This window comes from Mustela erminea, chromosome 8 (genome assembly GCF_009829155.1).
Source record: "Mustela erminea isolate mMusErm1 chromosome 8, mMusErm1.Pri, whole genome shotgun sequence".
Taxonomy (NCBI): Eukaryota; Metazoa; Chordata; class Mammalia; order Carnivora; family Mustelidae; genus Mustela; species Mustela erminea.
This window is the reverse complement of record NC_045621.1, coordinates 41,239,999-41,250,761: the sequence shown is the minus strand read 5'-3', so window position 1 is coordinate 41,250,761 and position 10,763 is coordinate 41,239,999. Positions and strand designations below refer to the sequence as shown.

The 10,763-nt window shown below is 51.6% G+C and overlaps 1 protein-coding gene across 1 annotated transcript; it reads left to right on the top strand.

The window, feature by feature from the left end:
• Positions 1-1,172: 1,172 nt before the first annotated feature.
• Positions 1,173-5,192, top strand: ARL4C (ADP ribosylation factor like GTPase 4C). The gene has a single exon (XM_032355244.1). It carries the CDS (start codon positions 1,687-1,689, stop codon positions 2,263-2,265), a length of 579 nt encoding a protein of 192 aa, XP_032211135.1. The 5' UTR covers positions 1,173-1,686; the 3' UTR covers positions 2,266-5,192.
• Positions 5,193-10,763: the final 5,571 nt, after the last annotated feature.

Below are 10,763 nucleotides of genomic sequence, written 5' to 3'. Positions count from 1 at the left end.
CCCCTCTGCCCCTGGTATGTGTGTCTCCATCATGCATTCTGCGCCCAGAGGATTCGCATTTGTTAATGTGTTTCCAAACCAAAATTAAACCACTGAATTGGAGTGAGGGGAAACAGAAACCAGGGAAGGGGCACTGGTGTTTGTAACCCACCATGCCACCTACTGCTGGCTGCGGATATTTTGTTTCGGTCCCCAAGTGTGTCTGGAGCCCCAGATGCAGGAGTGGTTCGCCTGCGAGCAGGTGGTTTTCAGGTCTCAGAGCAGAGCGGCAGACAGCGCCTGCCGATGATAAGGCTTGCTGGGGATGTCAGAAATGCTGGTGGAAACAAAATTAGGCAGCGGGGCGTTGCGGAGGAGGAGGGGTCTCGGAAAGGTGAGTTGTCTAAATTATTGGGGATAAGAAGGCTTGTGGCCTAGGATGCAAATGCCCGACCCCTTCTTCACCGTGGCCACCACCAGGCTAGAAAAAGCTGGGCCTCCTCTGGCGCTTCCTGGGCACAGGCCTGAGCTCCAGGCGCGGCAGTGGCCCTGGAGCTCGGGCAGGAAAGCCTGTCAGGGCATCAAGGAGGGCCCGGGTCCTGAGCACCGCAAAGGGCGCCAGAGTGGAAAGCGCCAGTGCTGGGTCAGTCGTGAACTGCAGACTGGCTGCTCACCGCGGCGTGCGCCTTCCATTACCCTCTTCTGGGGACCCGACCCCACAACCCCTTCCCACGCGGGGCACTTTCACGCCCACTTTGGGCGACTCCCGCACCCCCGGGCAGAAGAGGCCCTTGCCCGCCCCTCTCTGCACTCCGGATTCCGGGCCGCGCCAGCGCCTGCTCAACGATACCAAGCCCTTACCCCGACCCCGCTACCCGGGCAGGCTGTGCGGCCGGGGCTCGGAGGCTGGGGGTTCCGGGAGCCTGGAGCTATTTTTATAAGATGCGTCAGCCGGCCGGGGAGGAAGAGCTGGGCCCTGGCCCATTGTCTGGACGCGGCGCGGGAGGGAGACGCGGAGGGTGATTTCGAACGCTCAGAAGGCGCGAAAGCAGCGCGCACCCGCGGGCGGGGAAGTGCTCGCCCGGCCGGGGGCGGCGGGGGGCGGGGCCCTAGGGGCGGGGCCGGGGGCGGGGCCGGGTGCCCTCCCGCCGCTGCAGGCTGGCGGCGGCGGCGGCGGCCGCGGCGACAGAGCGGGGACTGCGGGGACAGCCAGGCGGCCGCGCCGGCAGCGACGCCCGGGGAAGCCCGCGCCCCGCCTGCGCCTCCGAGGCGCGCCCGGGAGCGGGAGCAGCCCCGCCGCCCGGGGAGGCAGAGGCGAGCGCTGGGCGCCGGGAGCCGCCGGCGGGCGGGCGGCAGAGAGCCGGGCAGCGGCCGGAACGCGGGGGCGCGGTCGGAGGCAGCCGCAGAGAGAGCCGGGGCCGGGGGAGGGCGCCGGGCGCGGGCATCCTGCGCCGCGGTAGCAGAGGCGGCTTCGCGGGAGACAAAAGCCCGCCGGAGAGACGCGATGCCCGGCCCGCGCGGCCGCGGGGGCCGCGGCGTCTGAGCGCCCCGAGCGGTGCGCCCCGGGGACGCCGAGGCCGGGCGGGTGCCCGAGGCCGAGCGCGACAAGGGCGGCCCAGGTGCGCCCGGCCGCGTAGGGCCCGTCACTGCTCGGGGGGCGGCGCCCTCCCGTCGCAGCCGCAGTGGCCGGCGCCGCAGCGAGGAGCCATGGGCAACATCTCCTCCAACATCTCGGCCTTCCAGTCCCTGCACATCGTCATGCTGGGCTTGGACTCGGCCGGCAAGACCACGGTGCTCTACCGGCTCAAGTTCAACGAGTTCGTGAACACGGTGCCCACCATCGGCTTCAACACCGAGAAGATCAAGCTGAGCAACGGCACGGCCAAGGGCATCAGCTGCCACTTCTGGGACGTAGGCGGCCAGGAGAAGCTGCGGCCGCTGTGGAAGTCCTACAGCCGCTGCACGGACGGCATCATCTACGTGGTGGACTCAGTGGACGTGGACCGGCTGGAGGAGGCCAAGACGGAGCTGCACAAGGTGACCAAGTTCGCCGAGAACCAAGGCACGCCGCTGCTGGTCATCGCCAACAAGCAGGACCTCCCCAAATCGCTGCCGGTGGCCGAGATCGAGAAGCAGCTGGCGCTGCACGAGCTCATCCCGGCCACCACCTACCACGTCCAGCCGGCGTGCGCCATCATCGGCGAGGGCCTCACCGAGGGCATGGACAAGCTCTATGAGATGATCCTGAAACGCAGGAAGTCCCTCAAGCAGAAGAAGAAGCGGTAATGCGGCTGGCCGCGGTGGGGAGCGAGCTGGGAGCGAGCCGGGAGCGAGCGAGCGAGTCAGGGATGGATGAATGGATGGGTGGTTGGATGAAGGAGAATCTGCGCCCACGAACAAAGACATAGAACCAAAGCAATGCTTCGAATTTTTAAAACGGAATCTGTGCACCCAGACGCAGGACTAGTGACTTAACCTGGGTGTGTACGCTGACTTGCCCCCCTGCCCTCGATCCACCCCCACCCCCAGCTCAGGGGACCTTTTGTCTGGATGCCAGAGCTACTAATGGGGGGGGGGGCGCTGGGGAGTGGACGTGCCTGGCCTGCTGTCCGCCCTCCTGGCCCAGGTGGATGGCTCAGATATCAGAGACAAAAGAGATTTCTTCCTCCAGGAGGGCCAGAAGTTCAGGCTGCCCCGCCCTCCCTGGGGGCTCCCACCTGTGAGTTACCGGAGGTATGTGGTTCCCAGAACCCTGGGAGTACATGTTTGGAGACATGCTGGCAGTGGGAGGTCCTGGGGGCGGGGGGGACGGCTGCCCCTTGCATTCATGGGCTCTGGAAGGGGGATGATTTTATGTCACAGGGCAGGCCCCTGTTGAAATTCCATTTGTCCTGCTCTGGGCCCAAACGAGGTGGTGGTTTGGGCCATGAGAGGACTGCCTGGAACAATACAGCAGCCCAGAGCACGGGCACTGCGCTGGCCTTGGCTGGGGAATGGCCGCGAAGATGCCCCTTTTCTGGTGCTTTTTGGTGGCTACGGAAGACCAGTTCTGGTGAGAACTGCTTTTCAGCCTGGAATCAGACATCTTCCAGATGGTTTGGACCCTGTCCATGTGTAGGTCATTATCACACAAAGAGACCAATAAAAATTAAAAAAAAAAAAAAAAACTGTTGGAGGTGGTGGCCAATGATGTATTTACTGTTTGCAGGATAGTTAAAGGTGTTTAAAGGGTAAGGCTCCTGGCGTAAATGCTGGATGGGGTGTGTGTGTAGATACAGGGACCTCCCTCTGTACTGTGTAATCGGCATAAATACCTGGACCCAAATGTGTGGAATCTTAAAATCTCTTAGCCTACTGATTGGTTTGTGTAAGCACACCAGCTACAGATGTGTGCTGAAATGCAAGATGGTTTTTGCAAAGGATGCCTCTTGTAATACTAACCGCCTGATGATGGGTTTTTGGTTTTCAGACATGTTTTTAAAAAAATTCTACAAATGAATACTCACCTTGGAAATATTCACCTTAGGGAGAAAAAAAAAAAAAAGACTTTGCCCTTTTAGATCCCTTTACGCTGCAAGTGGCGACATGTTCAAATTTCTAATTTGGTTCATTGTGGCCTATCTGGTTTAGTATTTCATTAAAAATGTCTCGTCAGAGTATTTGATGTCATGCACCAAAAAATAAAACCCCACCTTGTTGCAAAAGCCGACCTCGTTGCATGGATTTAAGAGCGAAGGAAAAGCACAAGGATGAGGTCCTTCCTAATCCATTCTTGTGGGAACTGGCCTGCGTAGCAAAGGCAAACAATGAGTGCTTGAGATAAAAGAAAGCGTGTGATGTAATGATCACCTGTACTCAGGCACTTCACAGTTTACTTGAAAGAGGCTTTGGAAAAGAGATAAAGCAAAAGAAGAATAAATACATATTTTTAATAATGTAATTTAAAAATCTTTTATAATCAGGACTGAGTCTTGGTTTGCAGAAGATGTCATTTACCCTGAAACACAGTATCAAAAGGGAAACTTAACGCTTAACTGGTTTTTATTTCCTCTTAAAATTCATGTTTACAGGTAGAATTAGGTGTATCGCCCCCTCCCCCCACTGTGAGAAATTTCTTTATGAAGGAGGCCGATAGAAATTGGGCATGATCATGCTTGAGCATGTGAGTTAATCAAATTGTAAATCCATGCCTATTGTCCATTGCACTCAGAAAGTTAATTTAAGAACCAGAGGTTGAAGTCCTGGCTTCCTGCTTGAAACCCAATTCTCATATGAAATATTTAAAAAGAGGAAACCCAGCCCATCTTCCTTTTTTATCTTTTGTCGGTGAATTTGGTACCTCTCCAATGCTGGTCTTTTTGTGGGAACTCAGTAGAGAAAAGAGAGCTAAAGACGTGTGAAAGCCTGCAGGATTTCGGTTTACATATCAACAGCATAGTCACTGATTTCTAAATGGGCTGGTCCCATCATCTGAAGATTCTGTATAGAGTTATTAAAAAAAAATCCATCTTCCTTTATTTTCTTCACATGTAACAATTTCTTATGCACTTTGACATTTTGGTAGTTCCACACTATTGAGAGAATAATATATTTATTTTGTGACATTACAGATGCCAAATACCGTCACCATCTCGTGCTAACCATACTTGGGTTCAAGATCACTGTTCCAATCCTGTCATGCTTAACCAACGAAGCTACATGATTTTGGGTTTTGCATTTTCAAGACTTAAGGGTGCAGTCAGCTGTTCGTAATTGTGCAGTAAAGTAAAGCCCTGTGGTGTGTCCACTAATAGTTAAGAGTCTCAGTTGATTTCTGTCCTGTTTGACCTAATAATAGCCCATTTTTGTCTCTGACCAAACAGAGGAAGCACACATCAACTCACCTTGGAGTGGTCTTGGGGGACCTCCCCCGACATAGCACCCGTGATTTATTATACCTCCTGGCCTTTGGAGAATGAATGGGTTTCACACAGAGGAAGCTGGCCTCCCCACGTGAGCTTCTGAAATTGTTTCTCATAGACACAGGGAGGCCGGTTTTGTTTCAAACGGATTCTCTTCACAGATTCTCTGTCATGGTGATGGGACGATGTCTCCCAGTTTCAGTTTCCGTTTCTACTGCTGTAATTCTCTGTCCTGAACATTCTTCTGTTCCTGTTCCCTTTTATATGCATATATGATGCTGTGAACAGAAATAAATTATTTATACAATCAAACCCGTGGGGAAGTTGTCTGGGTGGTTTTTTTTGAGTTGCCCCTCTTTCTAGGCTCACGAGATGGGCTCTGGGGCCCTGATGAGGCCGGACCAATCGGCTTCTCTGGCTGAAGCATCTGGCTCTGCCCCGAGCAGAGGAGTGAGAGGGCTGGATGCCTGTCCCCCTGATGGGGTGCCTGTCCATGGTCCTCAGAGATCCTTTGGGAAGATGGCCTCGATGCCTACCTTGGCCTCAGCCTCTCGGTTATTAAAAAGGTCATGATTGAAAATACTGGGGCACCTGGGTGGCTCAGTGGGTTAAGCCTCTGCCTTCAGCTCGGGTCATGGTCCCAGGGTCCTGGGATCGAGCCCCGCATCAGGCTCTCTGCTCAGCGGGGAGCCTGCTTCCTCCTCTCTGCCTGCCTCTCTGCCTCCTTGTGATCTCTGTCAAATAAATAAATAATATCTTTAAAAGAAAAAAAAATAAGGTCATGATTGGGGCACCTGGCTGACTCTGTCCATAGAGCACATGACTCTTGCTCTGAGGGTCATGAGTTCAAGTCCCACCCTGAGTGTAGAAATTACCTTAAAAAAATCATAATTCTTAAGCACTTCAAAAATATTATAAGACTGTGTACAGTTGGAAGTAACTGTGTGCTCATCTAACACCAGGAGTAGTCACAAAGCTGCTCACAGTCTTGGTTTCCTCTGCTCCCATCTGGGCCAAACCATCAAGATATACATCAGGAGCACAAGGCTTGAGTCCTCTGACATCAGGCGCCATAAAACCATCCTGCTTGGTACGCGCTATTGGGAAAAGGCCCACTGTCTGGAGAAAAGATGATGGGGGCAGAATCAGGAGCATGAGGGCAGGTTCTCTACACTCGCGCTCCTGGAGACACTAGGCAGATAACAAGCAACGAAACCAAGTGCCATGTGTGTCTCAGCTTTGGACACAGAAGGATCCAGTTTCACATTCCAGCTCAAATGTTTAGGGCCCCGTGATTTTACTCAACAGCCCTTGGCCTCTTGGGCCTCGATTACCCCATATGTAAAACAGGGTCACCATGGTTGCTGGGGAGGACATAACACAAAATAATACATTGAGGGGCTCAGGAAGGGCCTGACAGGGAGCTTGTGCTCTACAGGGTTAGCTTTGATTACCAGCCGCCAACAAACTGGTAGAGGTAATTCAACCTCAATGCAGGCCTTTACATCAGGTCCCTGCAATTTCCCTTTTAACCAGGCCTCTCAGTGTCCTTACCCTCTGAACGCAGGCTGCAGACCCCAGGCCCAGGCCAGACTGGAGTCAAGCCAGCAGTCGTGCACTCTCCCACCATGCCGGGCGTGTGCTCTTCCTTTCCAGAGCTTCGTGGGGCTGAGCAAAGCAGCAGGACACCCCATCCCTCCAGGCTCCGAGCGCCCCCCAGAGCAAGGCATAGATCTTTGATGGCCGGTGCCCCCGGATCCCATCTAGCATAGACGAGGTGCTCAATAGCTATGGGCTGAATGATTGAATTCTCATCAGTTAGATTCAGTCGTAAACTTTAAAATGGGCGTTACACCAAATTAACAATGATTTCTCATGAAATTTTTAATCAAGTTGAAAACGGACAAAATATTAATATCTTCTTCAAGATCCTGTCATGGGATGAATCATGGCTGTGGCTTGGGAGAGGGACATGGACACTCTTACGCCTAATAAAACTTCTATGAAGCTAGTGGTTTTTATTTAAAAATGAGCAAGGCTTGATTTTTATCAAAAAGCGGATGGTTAGGAGTCTGATGACATCAGGACAGGCAGAGGTGCTATTTCTAAGTCCTGAAGCCCGAAAAATCATTGAAAAACCATTTGGGGATCCATGCCCTCCAGAGGATGGAAAACAATAGCAGTCAGAAGAAGCCGAGACCAAAACCTGTATTTTATGGTACTAACATCAGAGACCATTCCGGGGCCCATCTTTGGGGTGGCAAGGAGAGACAAGTTATGCGCAAAGAGCAGAAATATAAGGTGTGATGGTGTGAAAGAGGGAGGTGAGAACACACCCAGAGCTTGGCCCGTGCCACCCCTGCCCCCGAGGGCTCAGCTGATGCCCAGGGCCGGCCTTTGCCCGCCAGGAAGCACAGTCTGCTGTGTGAGCTGATGGGGCTTTTCTGTTCTGTCCTCAAACTTGGACCCCTCATCCATGCTCACGTCTCCTTAAACAGCCTTTCCTGCTTAGTTGAGGCCCTTTGAGAATGGCATTCGCACAAGACGCTTGAGCAACTTACACATTTGCTCTGCCCGACTTCCGATGGAGAATGGGGCCGCTTCCATTTAGAGATGGCAGACTGAGGGCTTCTGAGAAAGAGTGCGTGTGGCCTCTTGGCCAAGAGTAGAAGAAGTGAGAATAAAAGAACTATGTGGTTTAACCCCAGCTTGGGTTTCAGAACATGAAATGGTTTTCTTCGAATGGTCGGACCTCCCAGGGCCCTGGGAAGTTAACTTCTCCTAATAAGAGCGTCACAGCAGGTGTGATCTCCTTGGAGCGTGACAACAAGTCATGGAAGAGAGAACCAAACCAGATTATTTTTCAGGTTGCATTTATACATAGGTTTGAGGGGACGGGCGTCTTTTCGGTATTAAAATTAAATTAAAATTACGATAACATAGTCACGTGAAGTATTTCTATCCAGCTCTGTTCTATTCCCCGTGAGTCCTGCATCCTCATTGTCACAAGGGCCATCGCCAGCCTTCACGGGGGGCTGACTGTGTGTTGGCCTCCATCACCGCGCTTAAGGCTTGATCTGCTTGATCTTTTATTTTTTTTCTCCAAAGTGCACCAACAGATCAATTCATTAATCAAATAAGTGAATCCCTTGATTGTATCTGCACTTACAGATGAGAAGACAGAAGTGAAGAGATTCAAAAATGCCCTCTGAGCCCCAGATGGAACCCCAGGTCCCTGAGACCCAGAGACTGAGTTCCTGGAGGTCCCCAGTCTGCTGTTCCTAGAGGGGGAAACCCAACCGTTGAAGGAAGCTGGGAATCTGATTCCAGGGAACGTAGGACAGAGGCTGGTATTCTGCCTGCTGCACGGCCCTCCTGCCCTCTCTTGCCAGGGAGGGCCCCGTTTCCACCCAGGCCCCAGAACTCACCCCGAACACCGCTGACATACCTGACCCCAAGCCCAGAGTCTTGCCTTCCCTCCCTCAAGAGCGCAATCTAGGATCTAGGAAAGCACAAGCCCTCTGCTACCATGTTCCATCCGTGAAGAATTTTATTCCCAGTATTTCTTTCCAAGAGACCATTGGGTGGGGCAATGCCTCGCCACTTAACACAGGGACATTGACAGACCCCAAGGGGTGAGGAGACATGGGGTATCAGTGTTCCTGCTTTGGAATGTGGTCTTGACATATAACTCTTTACTGGAATCCTTCAATGAGCCTGAGGACACTGGCCCTGCCCGTCCCTCCGGGTGTTTTCAAAGACAAAATGAGATACTAGGTGGGAAAGAATCATGCACACGGCGGGGCCGGACATGTGCAAGCTGAGCACAGCAGGCCTGGACTCTGGCCCCTTCTGTCCTGTGCCAGCTCTGGCTTCCAGGGACTTTCTGCTCCTCCTGTCGGTTCATTTTCACTGATGAGAAAACTTCCACCTCCAGAGTAAACCAAAGCAGTCTTCCCAGAGGAAAACACCATGAGTGTCTAGTAAGTGACTCTTAAGGAAAATGAACCTCCTTATCATTGTCCTTTGCAGGCTTCTCCTTCTAATGGCCACGCATGATTGTTATCACTCCTTAGACACTAACTCCCTATGCAATTAATTTCAACTGCCCATGTCTCATAAAAGCTAGAATGATTTCAATATATAATTTAAAAGTCATCGTGGTAAGTAATGACAACTGCAACAGCTTATTTCATAAATGTATGTTTGAGTCCATTATTACACAGATGAACTTTTGCACTGTTATGTAATTAGCAGTGTTCTGGGATGTCATATTCATCATGCAAAAAAGGCTGTTAAAAATACGTGCAAAGAGGGGTCCCTGCCTGGCTCATCCGGTAGAGCATGAGACTCTTAATCTCGGGTTGTGAGTTCAAGCCCCATACTGGGTGTGGAAAGAAAGAAAGAAAGAAAGAAAGAAAGAAAGAAAGAAAGAAAGGAAGGAAGGAAGGAAGGAAGGAAGGAAGGAAGGAAGAAAGAAAGAAAGAAAGAGAAAGAGAGAAAAAAGAAAGGAAGGAAGGAAGGAGATATATATCTGTAAATAATTGTGATACCTGTTATGTTGGAGACACTCCACTATGCAGATGTGCCAGACAGACTTGGAACATGATTCTTGTCTTCAGATGGCTGACATTCTAGGTGGTAAATTAAGGTTAAAGTATCAAGTGAAGCGGGGGACTTCAGTGTGAAATATCCTTCAGTTTCACCAAAAAGAAAGTCCTTAGTTCAACCAAGCTCATATTTTCCATGCCACACTCGCCCTGGAGTAAAACATGTCCCTCTGTCTTGGTGCAACTTAAAGACGTCCCAGTCTTCCCTGGATCTCCTTCTCCAGCTCTTTCTGAGATTCCCTTGGGGGAGGATCTGCTAACATCACTGTGCTAACAGTCTGCTCCTCTGCTTTCTCCCTTCCTGCCCTGACAGCTTGTGGAAGTGTCCTTCTGGAAGCTGGGCTCAGCACAGTGGCCACAGCTGCTGGTCCCAGTCTTGCTGCCCTCACGTGTGGTACCCATTCTCCATGCCCACCAGATATTTCATGACATGCCTGGCAAGGCTCCTTAGTGTCTACTCCTACTCCGACATCCAGGGCTGGGGATCATCTGAGGGGCTGGTCCTACGAGTCTCAGATCCCCTTCTTACCTCACACTGCTTCTCTCTGTTAGTGTGGATCCCAGGAACCCAAAAGTGTTGTGTAATCTGTTTTGGAATCAGTTTGCACCATAGAGCTAGGAATTTCTTGCAAAAGTTTTGAAGATGACCACCTCCCTGGGATATTCACTTTGTGCCTTAATCCTGTTCTTCTTGCCTGTCTTTGAGTAAGGCATTGGGGTGATGGAATCAGGGGTTGGAGAGTCTGTTGGGGGTAAAATCTTCTGAAGCAGGCACTAGGGTAACCCATACAATTCTATACCTTTGTCACCTTTCTTGCTGTCAGAACCCCAGTTTTGCTTGGAAATATCCTTTGCCTCATGGCTATGTGCTCAGGGAAAGTGGCTATACTCCACTTATGGGGAGATTGCTCTGAGCCGTAAAATTAATCCATTCTTCTTGCCCATGATTTGTTTAGGAGGGCTCATGAGACTGAAGGGAAAGGCTTCTTGAAGAGAAGTAAGTGGATGGGCTTTGGAAAATCTCCCTTATTTTTTAAAATTGGACCCAGGAATCATATAGCTCTCCTTTGCCCCCTCTGAATTTCAGTGAATAAAGATGTGATGCCTGGAGTGGCAGCAGCCATCCTGACACCATGACGACTGCCAACTCACACACTGAAGATGGCAGGGAGGAGAACAGGACAGGAACCTGGGTCTCAGATGACATCACTGAACTGCTAACACAACCAGCCCTGGGACAGCCTCATCTCAGGACTTGGCAGTTATGTGAGAA